Source organism: Schistocerca nitens, chromosome 8, assembly GCF_023898315.1.
Source record: "Schistocerca nitens isolate TAMUIC-IGC-003100 chromosome 8, iqSchNite1.1, whole genome shotgun sequence".
Classification (NCBI taxonomy): domain Eukaryota; kingdom Metazoa; phylum Arthropoda; class Insecta; order Orthoptera; family Acrididae; genus Schistocerca; species Schistocerca nitens.
Window position 1 is genome coordinate 382,716,696 of NC_064621.1, and position 22,473 is coordinate 382,739,168.

Consider the following 22,473-nt stretch of genomic DNA (forward strand, 5'->3'; position numbering starts at 1 on the left):
TGGAGTTCTCCAGAGTCAAAAACCCAAAAGTACATAGTCTATTTCCAAGATATAGCGTTTTCTAAAGATTTGTTCAAAGATGCAGAACGACTAGAAAAAGCGTTTGACAGGTTAAAATCTGCACATCTCACACTTACCATTAACAGCCGTCATTTTGCTCACGCACAGGTGAATTGCACAGAGCTAATTATCTGCTAGGATAGAATGAGGACCAATCCTCACCTCACTTCTGCTGTACATGACTTTGCAACACCACACACAGCTATACAATTGCAGTCATTTATTGGGTTGGGTAATTATTACCGAAAATTTGTCCAGGTGTCTGCAGAGATTGGAAAACCACTGAATGCGAAATCAAAGAAAGGTGTAACTTAAGAGGAATTATTCAACAACTGGGAAAGAATTATTCTCAGAACATACTTCGTTAAATAAATTTACACGTCCAATGATACGAATGAATATCACAAATTTGACTTTGTCAGTTTTGGGTGTCACTTCAAACTTGTTTTATTTTTGTACGGTAATGGTAAGAATGATAAATCTACTTTTTACATACACAGATTTTAGTGCTATAGAATTTCATTAAAATATGTCATTGCTAATTATTTAGGTCCCAATGATTTGTTTTCTTTTAATAAGCATAAGAAGTTGAAACAATGAAACCAAAACTTGGAAGCAAAGACAGCAGTAAATATATAGTAAAAAAGGTAGTAAGCAATTTATAATCAAAAGAATACTCCAGTCATACTGATAAGTGACTGACTTTCAAATACAGATATTTGAAGCCTCATGGTTACGGCGCATATACATTATAAGTCACTCTGCTTTTAATGGCTTCTGTGACATCCTTCAGTCCTTCCTTATTTTCCTCTTCAAAGTGGGGGATGGTGCTGTTACATCGTTGCAGCCACTCCCTTATCTTTGGGTATGCATCAAGGACTACTCCCATTGCCTGTAAAACAAAAATTAGCTGTGTCACTATGCCTTGAGAACCAGCATATTGTTATGATATTAGTAAATCTAAAACAATAATGGTAAAGTGCTTTATGTTACAGAAAATCTTTACAATATATTCCCGAGGTCCTTCAATGGTTTATTATTTCTGATGCACTGACCAATAAGTCATTTAGAGAAGAAACTAAAATTTCGTTTCCTTCTCAACTGAACTAGGTTAGTAAAATGAAATCAGTGGAATAAATTTGGATTACATCAGTCAATTGTGAGTACATGAGACAACAGCGATGAAATGGATTCAGAAATGCTTAGCCTGCAAAATGTGAGTGTGTTGTGACAAATGAAAATCAGTGGTATTCTGAAGGCATGGTTACATTTAAGTGAATCTATTTGAAATTTTATTTATATTTATCTGTTTATTTATTTTCTGGTGGCAGGGTAAGTTCATAAAGTGTGCTACTCCGACGTACATACACCGTGGGAGAACATCTGGTAGTAGTGTTCAAAAGTAAGAGTTATCCTCAGTGACGATAAAAACAGGTCGGCTTAGGCGCTCCATTCTAGAATGGAACCAGAATCAAATCATTTTTCGCACACACACTGTAGTAGGGGTGCGTCAGAGAGACAGAGGAAAGAAGCTCGCCAGGAAATGACGCTATAGGTTCTTCCTCAAGAGTGCTATTGGAGGCTTGGGTTCGGCGGCATGGCTTCCTGTTGACCAATGCATCAACAATAATCAATGGAACAGGCTGAGAATGGCAAGGTAACAGACGTTGCAGATCCAGTGAGAATTCGTCAATTTAAACAGACTGCTTTTAGAACAAATATTTTTTGGTACGTGTCTGTTTCCTATGGAAAAAGAGGACATTACCTAAGATTTCTGAAAGCTGCTAAAATGCAATTCAAATGACAAATGGCAAATAATCAGAGCTCTCGAATAAAACTTTAGGAAACGCCTACAACAAAGTCTGCAGAATGCCGGGACAGTGAGGAGACAGACATGTAGCCCTTTTTCCGGCTGTTACGGGAGACATTTCTATTTCTTTTCTGTTTCTACTGGAAAGTCGCTCAAGACTATTTCTGAGTGGACCCAGTGGTTATCAGTCAGAGTCTTTGCCATTATATGCCTGATCCAGTTTTATTCTATCCTCTTAACACAAAAACAGCAAACTGCAGTCGTCTTCTTCTTCTTCTTCTTCTTCTTCTTCTTGGTGTAATACCCAACACCATTAACAGGCGGATCACTGGAGTTCGTCATTCGTGTGATGGGTATATTAACGTTTTCTTTAATCTTAGTGTCTGATAAAAAGGCATTAAATGTTTGAGATTAAATCTTGTCAAGGGTAACCTCAATCTATTTAACTGTGGCCCAAAATAGACCAGTTTCATGGAAATAACAAATAATTATAATGCACTTTAATTACGTCTAATACTTTTATTTTTTACTGATTAAAGTGACACATTGTAGTGCATTTCAATCGTTAATTAAGCGTGTTGTAATGTAACAGAAAAACTCTGTGGACTATCGAATTTTTTCCTTGTAGTTTTACTTTTCGATGTATTTTTTCTATGAATCAAAGTTTGTAAATAAGTGAACTAATATGTAAATTGAAGGTCAAGGTGGGAGATTGGGAAAGAAAGGAATGGTATTACTGATGTCAGCTGCATTGGGACATTATGCGGAACCAGAGGCAACAAATGAAAATGTCTACTAGATGGGGTTTCGAACCCAGCATCTCCTGCCTACTAGGGAGGTGCGTTAACCACTAACTGCACGGACTAACTCAGCACGTCTCATAGCAGACCCACATTCCCACCAAGCACCACCCATCTGCAGTCCCTGTCCATTTCCTCCGTGCTCGCTACTCTGCGAGTCCCAGGACGCCGGACGTACTTGTGCATCCGCACTGAAGGTAGTGGTCCTTTGCCCTTCTAGACGAATCAGTTATATGAGTGTGCGGTGTCTATTCTTTCGGACGTGTCCGATGAAATTGAGTGTTTCCTCATAGTTAAGATAAATAAGTACTAGTTGTAAGTAGATACGCTGGGTTTAGACAGGGCGATGCGATATTGTCAGAGATTCTAGTGAACTGGCAGATGCATTATCGCTGTGCGCCAGCAGTTCATTACCGTGCAGAGGAGAAGGCGGGGGGGGGGGGGGGGAGGGAATGTTGAGAGAGAGAGTCGAGTTGAGTGAAGCTGTGATTCTCCTTCCATTTTTTGTTGTTGTTGGACAATGGTCGAAAGCTGTGGTGCTAAAGTATGCAATGGCACAGCATACATTTGGTGAGGGCTGGCCGAGTATATGGCAGTAACTGGGAACAGTACAATTACTGCAAGAGGATGCAAATTAACATGAAGAGTACTATTGGCCCAATATCATTTGTTACGGAGTTACAGGAAGATCAGCCTGTGCTGCACATTGTCAACCAACAATACCTTACATTGCACTAACGACATCTCATCCTGAATTAAGATCCAACCACTTACTTGGTCAGACTTAGCCAGCGTCACAGTTCATTTTGTGTTTCAGTAATACCGAATTACACCACAGTGATGATCTTCACTTTTACTTAAGACAAAATACCTACGGAGGATCCGTTCTATCCATTACTGATGATCTGAGAGTTTCTGATGATTGAGGAACTATTATACAGTTTTTTAAAGAAATAACAGAAATTAAAAATTCAATAATATGCAGAACATTTATTAATTACTTAAGTGCTTCACTCCAGTAAAACGTAATTTGAAAGACATTGCTTAACAAAGTAAAATTCAGTAAAAGACAGTTTCTTATTGTACTTTTTCATGAATAAGGATGTTTTTATTTTTACGCAAGTGCAATCAGTAAGAAATGTGTGCTAAAGTCTTGAGCAAATAATAGTAGTAATTGCACAAAGTAATTAGCAGTACTGACGTTACTAGAAACCAATGAGTCAGTAAAATCATACCACGAACTTTGCCATTCTTTCACAATCAAACTTTTAACTTCGCAAATTACGTAACTGTAACTCACAGGAAAGTGATTGTTGAATGACGCTATCACTACGATAAATTATAAGCTAAATGGCAGCATTCAATAATGAACAAAACACAAATAACTTTTGAGTAAAATGAAAGACAGTAAGCGTTACAGTGAATGACTTCACGAATTTTTGCATTTCCTAATTTTTTATTAGTAATGAATTTTTTTGTTCTTTGATTACCATTAATAGATTTCCATGAGCTGGTATGTAACTGAAAGTTTTTTTCTCTGAGACATATCCATTTGAAATCACGCTGGAGTAATATTTACCAATTTTTTACTGTTTTCGCCTTACGACAAAACCAAACATTGTTACCAAGTTTTTCACCATTAGCGGACAGTGATTATAAACCATTAATTTTCTTTAATTCATCAATTAAACTTATATCACTTTTCAAATTTAGCTAATTACTGTAATTCCATGCAGCCAAATTTTATATTCATTTAACGTTAACATAGTTTTTACTGCTTGTCGTCATTGCTCCAAATACAGAGTAACGGTGATTCGATTATAACTGCACCAACATTTCACGGATTTCATTTATTCTTCGGATAGATGCCTGCCATGTGCAAAAGGAAACTTGGGGTACACGGTCCATTTCAGTCCTAATTAGCCAAAAGTGTAGTGGGTGGTTATAATGCATCCATCACGACATAAAGTAGCTTAACAAACAGTGGGGCTAATACATTGATGGCAACAAGTTCCACCATGTGGTTTTTGAAACATAATGAAATTTACATGCTTTCAATGTATTTGAATAGATGTGCTGTGAGACGAAAGAGATGTGATCATACAATTACCAGCAGATGCAGATTTCGCTGTATTAAACTGTCACGTAACTCAGCATTGTAATTCGGTATGAAATTGTTGGAAACGTACAGATGTAACTTCTTTTATTAAAGTACATTTATCCGCCTTTTGGAAAAAAAAAATTATCTGCACGTACGTTAAGATCAATAGTCACATGACTTTGTAATGTGTGTTTAATAACTTATAGGACAAGTGGATGTATTATATTTGAAAAACTAATTACAAATACCTCTTTCAGGAAATAAAGTCTTACAAGACCGAATTTCTTCCATAGTCTTTCAACTGGTTTATTTCCTTTTCTCCTGTTTCTAACCTGTAAAAGTTTGTTTCTGCACGCTGCACGCAATGACGTCGGAAATCTATGCTATAAACAATAATTTTTGCTGTCCAAAATAATTCCCCTCCTATTAACTGTTTGAGTCGTTTCTCCAGTACCTAATTCTAGATGGCTAACTTCTTCATAACCATTGTGACTCTCCTACTAAATAAGGTTTGAATATACTGTACTTCTCTACTATCTTTTCGTTTCATGGTCACGTTTCGTAACATCACATTTGAAATTCTTCTGAATCCTTTGCAGAGCTTACCGAAACCCACATTCTCCAATTGATTCTGTATCCCAAATGAGTAGTTTCATAGATACATCCATGACGTCTAGCTTGTGAGACTTCGCCTGTACCAGGTCTTGCTCTCACATTTTTATACCCACACTACTGGCCATTAAAATTGCTACACCAAGAAGAAATGCAGATGATAAACTGGTATTCATTGGACAGATATATTATAGTAGAACTGACATGTGATTATATTTTCACGCAATTTGGGTGGATAGACCCTGAGCAATCAGTACCCAGAACCATCTCCTCTGGCCCTAATAATGGCCTCGATACGCCAGGGCATTGAGTCAAACAGAGCTTGGATGGCGCGTACAGGTACAGCTGCACATGCAGCTTCAACACGATACCACAGTTCATCAAGAGTAGTGACTGGCGTATTGTGACGAGCCAGTTGCTGGGCCACCATTGACCAGATGTTTTCAGTTGGTGAGAGATCTGGAGAATGCGCTGGCCAGGGCAGCAATCGAACATTTTCTGTATCGAGAAAGACCCGTACAGGACCTGCAACATGCGGTCGTGCATTATCCTGCTGAAATGTAGGGTTTCGCAGGGGTCGAATGAAGGGTGGGGCCAAGGGTCGTAACGCATCTGAAATGTAACGTCCACTGTTCAAAGTGCCGTCAATGCGAACAAGAGGTGACCGAGACGTGTAACCAATGGCACCCCATACCATCACGCAGGGTGATACGCCAGTATGGCGATGACGAATACACGCTTCCAATGTGCGTTCACCGCGATGTCGCAAAACACGGATGAGACCATCATGATGCTGTAAACAGAACGTGGATTCATCGGAAAAAATGACGTTTTGTCATTCGTGCACCCAGGTTCGTCGTTGAGTACACCATCGCAAGCGCTCCTGTATGTGATGCAGCGTCAAGGGTAACCGCAGCCATGGTCTCCGAGCTGATAGTCCATGCTGCTGCAAACGTAGTCGACCTGTTCGTGCAGATGGTTGTTGCCTTGCAAACGTCCCCATCTGTTGACTCAGGGATCGAGACGTGGCTGCACGATCCATTACAGCCATGCGGATAAGATGCCTATCATCTCAACTGCTAGTGATACGAGGCCGTTGGGATCCAGCACGGCGTTCCGTATTACCCTCCTGAACCCACCGATTCCATATCCTGCTAACAGTAATTGGATCTCGACCAACGCGAGCAGCAATGTCGCGATACGATAAACCGCAATCGCGATAGGCTGCAATCCGACCTTTATCAAAGTCGGAAACGTGATGGTACGCATTTCTCCTCCTTACACAAGGCATCACAACAACTTTTCACCAGGCAACGCCGGTCAACTGCTGTTTGTGTATGAGAAATCGATGGAAACTTTCCTCATGTCAGCACGTTGTAGGTGCCGCCACCGGCGCCAATCTTGTGTGAATGCTCTGAAAAGCTAATCATTTGCATATCACAGCATCTTCTTCCTGTCGGCTAAATTTCGCATCTGTAGCACGTCATCTTCGTGGTGTAGCAATTTTAATGGCCAGTAGTGTAGGATGTTACATCATTTACTTCGAAGTAGTTAATTTGTTCATTTGCTTTCGAGATGTGTCTCGTGGAAGCCGAAAGACGTTGGTGGGATCATGATACATATTTTCGGGAAGCCTTATACACAGTGACCGATTTGTTACGCTGTGCAGCTTAAGGATATAATGTATGTTAATTACATTTATTCTTTATAAATACTTTACATAAGTGATGGAAATCGCAGACAGACAGACATTCGAATGCAGCTATTACAATCAATAACATTATTAAAGGAAAAGGTTCACCGATTAGAGAAATGTTATTAAAACAAACCATAATTGCTCTAATTTATCGATAAATTATTCATTTCTGTTCCACAGTTAAATATATGGGTGTTACCCTACACACAAGTATTTAATAAAGTGCTCGAAAGATTTTATACCAAGTAAGTTAATATCTTACCAGTGCAGACTACAATGAAAGGACAATAATATTCCTTGTGTTAACTGGTTGTTTTGTTGATTCTTGGTATAATATTTTATAACTTATGAATAAAAAACACACGGTATTTGTTCAACGTTCTACATTATACATTACTTAACTAATTGGATATGGGCTACTAGTCATCAACAGTTACAAAGGTTAATATATGTCATTTTTTATGCCTTATATTGTTGCTCATTCCCTTTTAAAGCCACTGAACATTCTTCACAAATAGAAAGAAGTGAAATGTTTATGGCTCAATACTCAGAATCTTTCGTTGTGTTGCATTAGACGAACCATACTTCCAAGAATAAGTATGTTTGTGTGTGTCAATTTTTGTGAGATCAAAGGTTTTAAACAAGATGCAGCCAAAGAGTCTCTCAGCTGCCTGTCAAAGATGGCAATGGTTAAAGTTCAGTATAATATTTTTAAAAAAAAGTTCAAATGTGTGTGAAATCTTATGGGACTTAACTGCTAAGGTCATCAGTCCCTAAGCTTACACACTACTTAACCTAAATTATCCTAAGAACAAACACACACATCCATGCCCGAGGGAGGATTCGAACCTCCGCCGGGACCAGCTGCACAGTCCATGACTGCAGCGCGTGAGACCGCTCGGCTAATCCCGTGCGGCAGTATAATATTAAACTGGGAAGAATTATTTCGATAAAAACGTGAAGTAAAACTATTTCTCTTACAACTAGATAAAACATGACGAACTGAGTTAATGAACTGTTGAGAAGAGAAAAAATAAATTGACAAAAATGCAGTAACCTTTGGTGACCCGTTATAATGACATGAGTGAACAGTGTAAGGTTACACATATAGTTACTGAGTATCGATATCTGTACCTGACACGAAGTGGTCTATCACATCAGCACTACCGCCAGCGGAACCCCCAGTGATCCAGAAGCTCTGTATGGCGGCGACCGCATGATGCGGAAGGCAGCTGAATATTACAATGTTCGTGGACGGGATTGAGAACCCATCAAAATTAGAAGCAAGCTGTTAGCAAGGTTCGGTAGAAGCAATGGTTATCTCAGGATAGTAATAATAAGCTGAAATAAGACTGAACATTAGTGTGTGTGTGCTTAGAAACATTAGGAACGTATTCCGTGCCATGTACTAGAGACAATAAAACTTGCAGTTTTATAAAGTCATGTCTCCATTCGAATCTTTTTCATATCTATTAGAAATAACTGAGTGTAAAGATTTTTAATGGCAAGTATGGTGATTTGATATGGCATGTACCAGTAGGCGCATTGTCCCATTTTATTCCTTGGGAGTAAGATGCCCACTCTAAGCTGTAAAACATAACATTAGTACGACCGCCATGGCTATGTCAGCACAGCTGGTTTTAGAGAGAAAGTTGTCTGTGATTAAGACGAATAACAAGATAACATTGTCTTAAGATATGAACGTATTGAATTGTACAATTTTTATTAGTTTGACGTGTTCTTTTTTCTCACGATTTCATTGGTCACGTAAATTTTTAAATCTAGCTGACATGTACTTTATCACTTGACATTGCTTCTCTACAGCACTCTGTGAATTTTAAACTCCTTCTGTACTTATATTGTACATATATAAGTATTGTTTTTTTCATATTCTATTACATACAATATTTATATATTTACCATATTTCTGTCAGTTTTTATAACCACTTGATAATGGCTTAAAATAAAGCCTGAAACCAGTAGTGGAGTTGTAACACCAAAAATGTAAATAAAATACCTTCTGCACCATCCAAAATCTTTTGACATTTAATATCCGCTCATAAATTGTACCACATTTTTAATTTTGAATCTCTAAGCTGTTTTACACCAACTGTACTTAATATGTAATGGATATAATAGTGGATTTATTTGTGAATGTATATAATTGATTGTAATTATAATGCAAATATCATAAATTGCTGGATGATAGCCAAGGGAACTTACTTTTAATGTATCGATAGGAACGACGAAATGGCAGTAGATGCGCCGTTGTTTATCTTTGGGTATGGAGAGTATCAGTCGCGCTGCGAGCAGAGAGGAAGCAGAGCAGCTTGAGTGATGAAAGAGTTGTGCGCTCCCGCAGATGCGGTGTGCGGCTATGAACGCGCCGGTGTGGGCGCAACTACTTCGTTGACCCGCGATTACTGAGAGCCCGGTAGGCGTGAACAGACGGAGGAAGCTGCAGTTCTCACAGTTGCCTGTCCCTCGATTATCCGTGGCTCTGGACACGACTCGTGGTTCTCAACCAGCAACAGCAGCAGCTCAGTATTGTCGTCGGCTACATTCTTCATCGCTCGCACAGCTACAACATTGTAAGACTGTTAGCTGAGAGTGTAAATAATATTGTACGGCCATTACCCAGTGACATTTCTTTCACAAAGATTGACTAACTTTCACGAATAATAACGTACAATAGTTAAAACTTGTAGGGCACCTGTGTTGTCATTGTCCTCAGGCATTATTATGAAGCAGGGTCCCTTTCCTTTCCATGCAATCACCGAGTGTCGTAAAAATATGAAAACTGATTAACTATTTACTGCCAGTTTTTTTTACCAGTTTCAGTCTAACTTCACCTGCCTCAGTAACTGTTCAAATGGCTCTGAGCTCTATGCGACTTTACTTCTGAGGTCATCAGTCGCCTAGAACTTAGAACTAATTATACCTAATTAACCTAAGGACATCACACACATCCATGCCCGAGGCAGGATTCGAACCTGCGACCGTAGCGGTCGCTCGGCTCCAGACTGTAGCGCCTAGAACCGCACGACCACTCCGGCCGGCTCAGTAACTGTTCATTCTTGTATTGCATAACAGAGGCTTAACGAGTTTGCAATTCAATCACTTACAGTAACGTAAAATTTCACTGGCAAAACTAATAACTAAAGACACAGCACAAATTAAGATTGCGAAATTTCATTTATTCCGTATTTAGCTTATCGAGTGCCTTCTGCTGGCTTCATACGTACTCTATTGTTCTTATGTTAAAAGTAAAATCAGTTGCTCATTTGCTTAAAGTACATTCAATAATTAAAAGTAAATTGCTTGTCTTTTTACAAATGTTGCATTACGTTCCGCTGAGGTTACTGGAAGTCATTCTTTACGTAACGAAGTTTCAGTTACGGCCAGTCATTAATTTATTCAGCAACATCATTTAACTTTACTTTCAAAATTCAGTATTTCAGAATAAATAACTACAAACTCAGTGCTTTCGATATTCATTGCACCAGTGAGCTGGCGATATGTTTAATTATCCTTTTTTTTAATTTTTTTTTTTTTTTTTTTTTTTTTTTTTTGCTGATCAGCTCATCTACAACAATCCGATGCGTTGGATTCACTGTCATCGATCGTTCTCGAAGCAATCACGACTTGGTCCCATCCCATTTTCACGTGCTTTCAAAATTTACAGAACACCTTCGAGGACTTCACCTTGACAGTGATGAAGCAGTACAAGCAGAGGCGAGGGTGTGGTTTCGTCGACAAAGTCAAACATTCTACTGTGACGGAATCAACGAACTAGTTTCTCGTTCGGAGAAAAGTCTTTGCCTCCAGGATGACTATGTTGAGAAATAAATACGTAGACATGAAGAATGAGGATGTAGAACGTTAACGAAGTTTGTGTTATTTAAAAAACATTCTGAGATTTTACATAAAAAATCAGAGGCATTACTTTTCAGCAAGACCTCGTAGTAATTGGAGAGTTGCAAAGAAACAACAGTGTAAGCTACAAGTAAGTTACTGCAAACTAGAGTATAACGATAACAATAGCTATAAATTTAGTGCCTACGAATTCTAGAGTCACAATTATTAGACTGATTTTTTAACTACCAAAGTTTTAATTTTTTTCAATCAACAATATTGTCCCCTTGAAAGTAGTTCCCTTCTGCAACTATACACCAGGAAAGTAGTTGTTCCCCGTCTTGGTCATATCTTTTGGATGCTCTACAGAGTTGCAAAATGACGTCCTTTTAAAATTTTTCAATTTCGGGGAAAGAAAATCGTCACAAGGACTGAGATCGGGCGAATAGGGGGGCAGTGGAACAACAGCAGTGCCTTTTGATGCCAAAATGCGACAGTGGGTGTTCTCATGATGCAGTATACGCTTGCCTGCAATGTCCTCAATTCACCCTTTTCCTGAGCCTGTTGTTGTGGTCTTCAGTCCTGAGACTGGTTTGATGCAGCTCTCCATGCTACTCTATCCTGTACAAGCTTCTTCATCTCCCAGTACCTACTGCAACTCACATCCTTCTGCATCTGCTTAGTGTATTCATCTCTTGGTCTCCCACTACGATTTTTACCCTCCACGTTGCCCTCCAATACTAAACTGGTGACCCCATGATGCCTCAGAACATGTCCTACCAACCGATCCCTTCTTCTAGTCAAGTTGTGCCACAAACTCCTCTTCTCCCCAATCCTATTCAATACTTCCTCATTAGTTATGTGATCTACCCACCTTATCTTCAGCATTCTTCTGTAGCACCACATTTCGAAAGCTTCTATTCTCTTCTTGTCCAAACTATTTATCGTCCATGTTTCACTTCCATACATGGCTACACTCCATACAAATACTTTCAGAAACGACTTCCTGACACTTAAACCAATACTCGATGTTAACAGATTTCTCTTCTTCAGAAATGCTTTCCTTGCCATTCCCAGTCTACATTTTATATCCTCTCTACCTCGACCATCATCAGTTATTTTGCTCCCCAAATAGCAAAACTCCTTTACTACTTTAAGTGTCTCATTTCCTAATCTAATTCCCTCAGCATCACCCGACTTAATTCGCCTACACTCCATTATCCTTGTTTTGCTTTTGTTGACGTTCATCTTATATCCTCCTTTCAAGACACTATCCATTCAGTTCAACTGCTCTTCCACGTCCTTTGCTGTCTCTGACATACTTACAATGTCATCGGCGAACCTCAAAGTTTTTATTTCTTTTCCATGGATTTTAATACCTACTCCGAATTTTTCTTTTGTTTCCTTCACTGCTTGCTCAATATACAGATTGAATAATATCGGGGACAGGCTACAACCCTGTCTCACTCCCTTCCCAACCACTGCTTCCCTTTCATGTCCCTCGACTCTTATAACTGCCATCTGGTTTCTGTAAAAATTGTAAATAGCCCTTCGCTCCCTGTATTTTACCCCTGCCACCTTCAGAATTTGAAAGAGAGTATTCCAGTCAACATTGTCAAAAGCTTTCTCTAAGTCTACAAATGCTAGGAACGTAGGTTTGCTTTTCCTTAATCTAGCTTCTAAGATACGTCGTAGGGTCAGTATTGCCTCACGTGTTCCAATATTTCTACGGAATCCAAACTGATCTTCCCCGAGGTCGGCTTCTGCTAGTTTTTCCATTCGTCTGTATTTACACTCCTGGAAATGGAAAACAGAACACATTGACACCGGTGTGTCAGACCCACCATACTTTCTCCGGACACTGCGAGAGGGCTGTACAAGCAATGATCACACGCACGGCACAGCGGACACACCAGGAACCGCGGTGTTGGCCGTCGAATGGCGCTAGCTGCGCAGCATTTGTGCACCGCCGCCGTCAGTGTCAGCCAGTTTGCCGTGGCATACGGAGCTCCATCGCAGTCTTTAACACTGGTAGCATGCCGCGACAGCGTGGACGTGAACCGTATGTGCAGTTGACGGACTTTGAGCGAGGGCGTATAGTGGGCATGCGGGAGGCCGGGTGGACGTACCGCCGAATTGCTCAACACGTGGGGCGTGAGGTCTCCACAGTACATCGATGTTGTCGCCAGTGGTCGGCGGAAGGTGCACGTGCCCGTCGACCTGGGACCGGACCGCAGCGACGCACGGATGCACGCCAAGACCGTAGGATCCTACGCAGTGCCGTAGGGGACCGCACCGCCACTTCCCAGCAAATTAGGGACACTGTTGCTCCTGGGGTATCGGCGAGGACCATTCGCAACCGTCTCCATGAAGCTGGGCTACGGTCCCGCACACCGTTAGGCCGTCTTCCGCTCACGCCCCAACATCGTGCAGCCCGCCTCCAGTGGTGTCGCGACAGGCGTGAATGGAGGGACGAATGGAGACGTGTCGTCTTCAGCGATGAGAGTCGCTTCTGCCTTGGTGCCAATGATGGTCGTATGCGTGTTTGGCGCCGTGCAGGTGAGCGCCACAATCAGGACTGCATACGACCGAGGCACACAGGGCCAACACCCGGCATCATGGTGTGGGGAGCGATCTCCTACACTGGCCGTACACCACTGGTGATCGTCGAGGGGACATTGAATAGTGCACGGTACATCCAAACCGTCATCGAACTCATCGGTCTACCATTCCTAGACCGGCAAGGGAACTTGCTGTTCCAACAGGACAATGCACGTCCGCATGTATCCCGTGCCACCCAACGTGCTCTAGAAGGTGTAAGTCAACTACCCTGGCCAGCAAGATCTCCGGATCTGTCCCCCATTGAGCATGTTTGGGACTGGATGAAGCGTCGTCTCACGCGGTCTGCACGTCCAGCACGAACGCTGGTCCAACTGAGGCGCCAGGTGGAAATGGCATGGCAAGCCGTTCCACAGGACTACATCCAGCATCTCTACGATCGTCTCCATGGGAGAATAGCAGCCTGCATTGCTGCGAAAGGTGGACATACACTGTACTAGTGCCGACATTGTGCATGCTCTGTTGCCTGTGTCTATGTGCCTGTGTTCTGTCAGTGTGATCATGTGATGTATCTGACCCCAGAAATGTGTCAATAAAGTTTCCCCTTCCTGGGACAATGAATTCACGGTGTTCTTATTTCAATTTCCAGGAGTGTAGTTAGTATTTTGCAACCGTGACCTATTAAACTGATGGTTCGGTAATTTTCTCATCTGTCAACACCTGCTTTCTTTAGGATTGAAATTATTATATTCTTCTTGAAGTCTGAGGGTATTTCGCATGTCTTGCACATCTTACTCACCAGAGAGTTTTGTCAGTACTGGCTCTCCCAAGGCTGTCAGTTTTTCTAATGAAATGTTGGCTATTCCTGGAGCTTTGTTTCGTCTCAGGTCTTTCAGTGCTCTGTCAAATTCTTCACGCAGTATCATATCTCCCATTTCATCTTCATCTACATCCTCTTCCATTTCCATAATATTGTCCTCAAGTACATCGCCCTTCTATAGACCCTCTATATACTCCTTCCACCTTTCTGCTTTCAAATCAAAATGGTTCAAATGGCTCTGAGCACTATGGGACTTAACATCTATGGTCATCAGTCCCCTAGAACTTAGAACTACTTAAACCTAACTAACCTAAGGACAGTACACAACACCCAGTCATCACGAGGCAGAGAAAATCCCTGACCCCGCCGGGAATCGAACCCGGAAACCCGGGCGTGTTTCTGTTTTCCCTTCTTTGTTTAGAACTGGGTTTCCATCTGAGCTCTTGATATTCATACAAGTGGTTCTCTTTTCTCCAAAGGTCTCTTTAATTTTCCTGTAGGCAGTGTCTATCTTACCCCTAGTGAGATAAGCCTCTACATCCTTACATTTGTCCTCTAGCCATCCCTGCTTAGCCATTTTGCACTTCCTGTCGATCTCATTTTTGAGACATTTGCATTCCTTTTTGCCTGCTTCATTTACTGCATTTTTATATTTTCTCCTTTCATCAATTAAATTCAATATTTCTTCTGTTACCCAAGGATTTCTACTAGTCCTCGTTTTTTTACTTACTTGATCCTCTGCTGCATTCACCACCTCATCCCTCAAAGCTACCCATTCTTCTTCAACTGTATTTCTTTCCCCCATTCCTATCAATTGTTCCCTTATGCTCCCCCTGAAACTCTGTACAACCTCTGGTTCTTTCAGTTTATCCAGGTCCCATCTCCTTAAATTCCTGAGCCTATCGAAGACATTTTTGTAAAACATTTGGTTGACAGTTTGCCCTGGAGAAACAAATTCTGTATGCACAATACCCCTAATATCAAAAAATCATGCAAATAATTGTTTTGGTCATTGATTTGCTCATTCAATCTTTTTTCAGTGAAAGAGATGCCGCAGTATCCCAGTCCTCACCTAGCCACTTTGTCTCAGCACCATATTCAAAAATCGAGGATTCATTAGCTGTGATCACACGACTGAACCATTCATGGTCAATGACAATCCTCACAAGAAGATCAACGTACACGTTTCTTCCATTGTCCATCTGCTCAGTGAGGTTTTTCTGTACCGTTTTCGCATAATTCTTTCGTATGTGCAGAACTGACATCAAAATTTGATGTACAGTGAAAGTGTCTAACAGATCACCCATCATCCTTATTCTTAAACGTCGGTCTGATCCCACAAGAGCAAACACGCGTTCTACGTTTTCGTCGCTTTTTGAGGTTGAAGGTCTCCATGAGATCTATGGTGTGTTCTCGGCCTTCCAGATTAATTTGTGCCAGCGAAAAACTTGTGCTCTTGGTAAGAAATGTTCCCCATAGGCCAGTTTCAACTTTTCAAAGGTCACACTCGCGGATTCCCAAGTTTAGCATAAAACTTGATAGAATAACGTTTCTCTAAATTCCCCCGTTCCATTTTCGTAAAACACAACTTCACTGACGGCGCTATCGAGAATCATGTGATGGCTGTACAGAGCTGAAAATTGGCCTGAGCAACTGGTGGGATGAACACGGGGGTGTACACAACTAGAACAATACAGTGTTGCCAGCTCGCTCGCGGTGTTGTCTATCTTATTACTTCTCTCACACACTTCATATTTATACTTTCAAAAGACATAAACATAGGCTCACTGATAACGCTACCACAGTGGTGAAACATCTTTGGGTTGAAACAAACAAAATTGCTCTCTTGCAAAAGGACACTTCGTCCAAATCATTCGCTAATGTGTCGGCTTTCCGGGTGCATGGCCGGGGTTTTGTCACCATAGGTCAAGGCACTAGGAAACCAGAAGCAGCTGACCTGCAGAGTGGCCGTAGTCACGGCGCAGGCGATGTCTGCCACCGTGGCGTGGTCTCCAGCCACCCATCCAGTTGGCTCCAGGAACTTCTCTAGAATCCCCAGTGCATCGTATATGGCAGCTTTCTTGTCCGGTTCCACGTCAGATTTTCCCAGGAACATCAAAGGGAACTGCAAAACACGACATGATGACATTTGAATTAATCTCGTTAACTGCTAGACGCATTAAGAAATACAGAATATTGCGCCCGGAAAAACAGGGGAGAAGTTACTCTTTTCTTTGCCGTAACATCAAAAATTCCCCCCCCCCCCCCCCATGAACCATGGACCTTGCCGTTGGTGGGGAGGCTTGCGTGCCTCAGCGATACAGATAGCCGTACCGTAGGTACAACCACAACGGAGGGGTATCTGTTGAGAGGCCAGACAAACGTGTGGTTCCTCAAGAGAGGCAGCAGCCTTTTCAGTAGTTGCAAGGGCAACAGCCTGGATGATTGACTGATCTGGCCTTGTAACAATAACCAAAACGGCCTTGCTGTGCTGGTACTGCGAACGGCTGAAAGCAAGGGGAAACTACGGCCGTAATTTCTCCCGAGGGCATGCAGCTTTACTGTATGATCAAATGATGATGGCGTCCTCTTGGGTAAAATATTCCGGAGGTAAAATAGTCCCCCATTCGGATCTCCGGGCGGGGACTACTCAAGAGGATGTCGTTATCAGGAGAAAGAAAACTGGCGTTCTACGGATCGGAGCGTGGAATGTCAGGTCCCTTAATCGGGCAGGTAAGTTAGAAAATTTGAAAAGGGAAATGGGTAGGTTAAAGTTAGATATAGTGGGAATTAGTGAAGTTCGGTGGCAGGAGGAACAAGACTTCTGGTCAGGTGACTACAGGGTTATAAACACAAAGTCAAATAGGGGTAATGCAGGAGTAGGTTTAAAAATGAATAGGAAAATAGGAACGCGGGTAAGCTACTACAAACAGCTTAGTGAACGCATTATTAAGGCCAAGATAGATACGAAGCCCACACCTACTACAGTAGTACAAGTTTATATGCCAACTAGCTCTGCAGATGACGAAGAAATTGAAGAAATGTATGATGAAATAAAAGAAATTATTCAGATAGTGAAGGGAGACGAAAATTTAATAGTCATGGGTGACTGGAATTCGAGTGTAGGAAAAGGGAGAGAAGGAAACGTAGTAGGAGAATATGGATTGGGGCTAAGAAATGAAAGAGGAAGCCGCCTGGTAGAATTTTGCACAGAGCACAACTTAATCATAACTAACACTTGGTTTAAGAATCATGATAGAAGGTTGTATACATGGAAGAACCCTGGAGATACTAAAAGGTATCAGATAGATTATATAATGGTAAGACAGAGATTTAGGAACCAGGTTATAAATTGTAAGACATTTCCAGGAGCAGATGTGGACTCTGACCACAATCTATTGGTTATGAACTGTAGATTAAAACTGAAGAAACTGCAAAACGCTGGGAATTTAAGGAGATGGGACCTGGATAAACTGAAAGAACCAGAGGTTGTAGAGAGTTTCAGGGAGAGCATAAGGGAACAATTGACGGGAATGGGGGAAAGAAATACAGTTGAAGAAGAATGGGTAGCTTTGAGGGATGAAGTAGTGAAGGCAGCAGAGGATCAAGTAGGTAAAAAGACGAGGGCTAGTAGAAATCCTTGGGTAACAAAAGAAATATTGAATTTAATTGATGAAAGAAGAAAATATAAAAATGCAGTAAATGAAGCAGGCAAAAAGGAATACAAACGTCTCAAAAATGAGATCGACAGGAAGTGCAAAATGGCTAAGCAGGGATGGCTAGAGGACAAATATAAGGATGTAGAGGCTCATCTCACTAGGGGTAAGATAGACACTGCCTACAGGAAAATTAAAGAGACCTTTGGAGAAAAGAGAACCACTTGTATGAATATCAAGAGCTCAGATGGAAACCCAGTTCTAAACAAAGAAGGGAAAGCAGAAACACGCCCGGGTTTCCGGGTTCGATTCCCGGCGGGGTCAGGGATTTTCTATGCCTCGTGATGACTGGGTGTTGTGTACTGTCCTTAGGTTAGTTAGGTTTAAGTAGTTCTACTTGAGGACAATATTATGGAAATGGAAGAGGATGTAGATGAAGATGAAATGGGAGATACGATACTGCGTGAAGAGTTTGACAGAGCACTGAAAGACCTGAGTCGAAACAAGGCCTCCGGAGTAGACAACATTCCATTGGAACTACTGACGGCCTTGGGTGAGCCAGTCCTGACAAAACTCTACCATCTGGTGAGCAAGATGTATGAAACAGGCGAAATACCCTCAGACTTCAAGAAGAATATAATAATTCCAATCCCAAAGAAAGCAGGTGTTGACAGATGTGAGAATTACCGAACAATCAGTTTAATAAGCCACAGCTGCAAAATACTAACACGAATTCTTTACAGACGAATGGAAAAACTAGTAGAAGCCGACCTCGGGGAAGATCTGTTTGGATTCCGTAGAAATACTGGAACACGTGAGGCAATACTGACCTTACAACTTATCTTAGAAGAAAGATTAAGGAAAGGCAAACCTACGTTTCTAGCATTTGTAGACTTAGAGAAAGCTTTTGACAATGTTGACTGGAATACTCTCTTTCAAATTCTAAAGGTGGCAGGGGTAAAATACAGGGAGCGAAAGGCTATTTACAATTTGTACAGGATGGTTCAAATGGCTCTAAGCACTATGGGACTTAACATTTGTGGTCATCAGTCCCCTAGAACTTAGAACTACTTAAACCTAACTAACCTAAGGACATCACACACATCCATGCCCGAGGCAGGATTCGAACCTGCGACCGTAGCAGTCTCACGGTTCCGGACTGCGCGCCTAGAACCGCTAGACCACCGCGGCCGGCATTTGTACAGGAACCAGATGGCAGTTATAAGAGTCGAGGGACATGAAAGGGAAGCAGTTGTTGGGAAGGGAGTAAGACAGGGTTGTAGCCTCTCCCCGATGTTATTCAATCTGTATATTGAGCAAGCAGTAAAGGAAACAAAAGAAAAATTCGGAGTAGGTATTAAAATCCATGGAAAAGAAATAAAAACTTTGAGGTTCGCCGATGACATTGTAATTCTGTCAGAGACAGCAAAGGACTTGGAAGAGCAGTTGAACGGAATGGATGGTGTCTTGAAGGGAGGATATAAGATGAACATCAACAAAAGCAAAACGAGGATAATGGAATGTAGTCGAATTAAGTCGGGTGATGCTGAGGGTATTAGACTAGGAAATGAGACACTTAAAGTAGTAAAGGAGTTTTGCTATTCGGGGAGCAAAATAACTGATGATGGTCGAAGTAGAGAGGATATAAAATGTAGACTGGCAATGGCAAGGAAAGCGTTTCTGAAGAAGAGAAATTTGTTAACATCGAGTATAGATTTAAGTGTCAGGAAGTCGTTTCTGAAAGTATTTGTATGGAGTGTAGCCATGTATGGAAGTGAAACATGGACGGTAAATAGTTTGGACAAGAAGAGAATAGAAGCTTTCGAAATGTGGTGCTACAGAAGAATGCTGACGATTAGATGGGTAGATCACATAACTAATGAGGAGGTACTGAATAGGATTGGGGAAATGAGGAGTTTGTGGCACAACTTGACCAGAAGAAGGGATCGGTTGGTATGACATGTTCTGAGGCATCAAGGGATCACCAAATTTAGTATTGAAGGACCGCGTGGAGGGTAAAAATCGTAGAGGGAGACCAAGAGATGAATACACTAAGCAGATTCAGAAGGATGTAGGTTGCAGTAGGTACTGGGAGATGAAGAAGCTTGCACAGGATAGAGTAGCATGGTGAGCTGCATCAAACCAGTCCCAGGACTGAAGACCACAACAACAACAACAACAACAACTTCAAAAATCTACAAACAGGTTAATGTGAATGCATTTCTGACAACTGAACTATAGACTTGATAACTACGATGTCTAGTGCCACTTTTGCTAGGTAAATCATTTTGCAGTAACGTGTCTTAAAACTTTCGTGCATTAAACGACTAGTTATGTCATCCCACTTGAAGTTTTCTTCGTTATATAACAGTTTTATGTGTAAACGTGTTACTGAAACTGAGCGGTCCCCTTATGCTTACAGCATAACAGTCTGCTTTTACGCCCTTTGCAATTCCTCTACGCGTGTAACTTTTCTGTGTATTTCTCTACGCCGAAGGTTCCCAACAATATACACTCCTGGAAATGGAAAAAAGAACACATTGACACCGGTGTGTCAGACCCACCATACTTGCTCCGGACACTGCGAGAGGGCTGTACAAGCAATGATCACACGCACGGCACAGCGGACACACCAGGAACCGCGGTGTTGGCCGTCGAATGGCGCTAGCTGCGCAGCATTTGTGCACCGCCGCCGTCAGTGTCAGCCAGTTTGCCGTGGCATACGGAGCTCCATCGCAGTCTTTAACACCGGTAGCATGCCGCGACAGCGTGGACGTGAACCGTATGTGCAGTTGACGGACTTTGAGCGAGGGCGTATAGTGGGCATGCGGGAGGCCGGGTGGACGTACCGCCGAATTGCTCAACACGTGGGGCGTGAGGTCTCCACAGTACATCGATGTTGTCGCCAGTGGTCGGCGGAAGGTGCACGTGCCCGTCGACCTGGGACCGGACCGCAGCGACGCACGGATGCACGCCAAGACCGTAGGATCCTACGCAGTGCCGTAGGGGACCGCACCGCCACTTCCCAGCAAATTAGGGACACTGTTGCTCCTGGGGTATCGGCGAGGACCATTCGCAACCGTCTCCATGAAGCTGGGCTACGGTCCCGCACACCGTTAGGCCGTCTTCCGCTCACGCCCCAACATCGTGCAGCCCGCCTCCAGTGGTGTCGCGACAGGCGTGAATGGAGGGACGAATGGAGACGTGTCGTCTTCAGCGATGAGAGTCGCTTCTGCCTTGGTGCCAATGATGGTCGTATGCGTGTTTGGCGCCGTGCAGGTGAGCGCCACAATCAGGACTGCATACGACCGAGGCACACAGGGCCAACACCCGGCATCATGGTGTGGGGAGCGATCTCCTACACTGGCCGTACACCACTGGTGATCGTCGAGGGGACATTGAATAGTGCACGGTACATCCAAACCGTCATCGAACTCATCGGTCTACCATTCCTAGACCGGCAAGGGAACTTGCTGTTCCAACAGGACAATGCACGTCCGCATGTATCCCGTGCCACCCAACGTGCTCTAGAAGGTGTAAGTCAACTACCCTGGCCAGCAAGATCTCCGGATCTGTCCCCCATTGAGCATGTTTGGGACTGGATGAAGCGTCGTCTCACGCGGTCTGCACGTCCAGCACGAACGCTGGTCCAACTGAGGCGCCAGGTGGAAATGGCATGGCAAGCCGTTCCACAGGACTACATCCAGCATCTCTACGATCGTCTCCATGGGAGAATAGCAGCCTGCATTGCTGCGAAAGGTGGATATACACTGTACTAGTGCCGACATTGTGCATGCTCTGTTGCCTGTGTCTATGTGCCTGTGGTTCTGTCAGTGTGATCATGTGATGTATCTGACCCCAGGAATGTGTCAATAAAGTTTCCCCTTCCTGGGACAATGAATTCACGGTGTTCTTATTTCAATTTCCAGGAGTGTATTTAACCCGGTTTATTTCATACTTTATTACTTTCTTCTTTTCGTGTTGCCGTAATTTCTACGTTGTAGTACAACGCACTCGTGTTCTCAAAAGTTACAGCTTCAGAATTTTCCTCCAAAAACTGGGGAAATTTTTGGCACTAGAGTATATATTTAGTTGCAAAAAAAAAAACTGTGTTAATTTTTATGGGCACATTAATTCACATCTTGCGTAAACTTACTTCCTTAAGAACATAATTATTTTACGATAATTTTTTTATCTCAGCCTACCGTGCAGGTGAGATGTATTTTAATTCATGTTCCTGTTTTGACGCATGTCGTAATGTTATTATCTTGTAAATCTCTGCAAATGATTTATTAGTCTGCACAAACCTAAAAATGTTAATGCCAATGTTTTGTATGAAATGTTTGTATTTGTAAGCTGCCATGCCCAGAGTTAACTGCCAAAGTCATTCGAAAGAGTCTATACCGAGACAACTGAAATACTTTCTTATCATGTCTGCCTATCATCTCGGAAGTGTGGAATTTTTTTTTTAGAGAAATTTTAAATAGTTTAAACTGCAAGAACA

General features: G+C 42.2%; 1 protein-coding gene across 1 annotated transcript in view; it reads right to left on the bottom strand.

Moving 5' to 3' along the window:
- Positions 1–482: 482 nt before the first annotated feature.
- LOC126199324 (glutathione S-transferase D7-like) overlaps positions 483–22,473 on the bottom strand; it is a 78,074-nt gene continuing 56,083 nt past the window's right edge. The window contains exons 5-6 of the mRNA XM_049936165.1: positions 16,271–16,438; positions 483–952 (exon numbers count right to left, since the gene is read on the bottom strand). Coding sequence (XP_049792122.1) covers positions 794–952; positions 16,271–16,438 — 327 coding nt within the window. The 3' untranslated portion in view covers positions 483–793. The remainder of the gene's footprint in view (positions 953–16,270; positions 16,439–22,473) is intronic.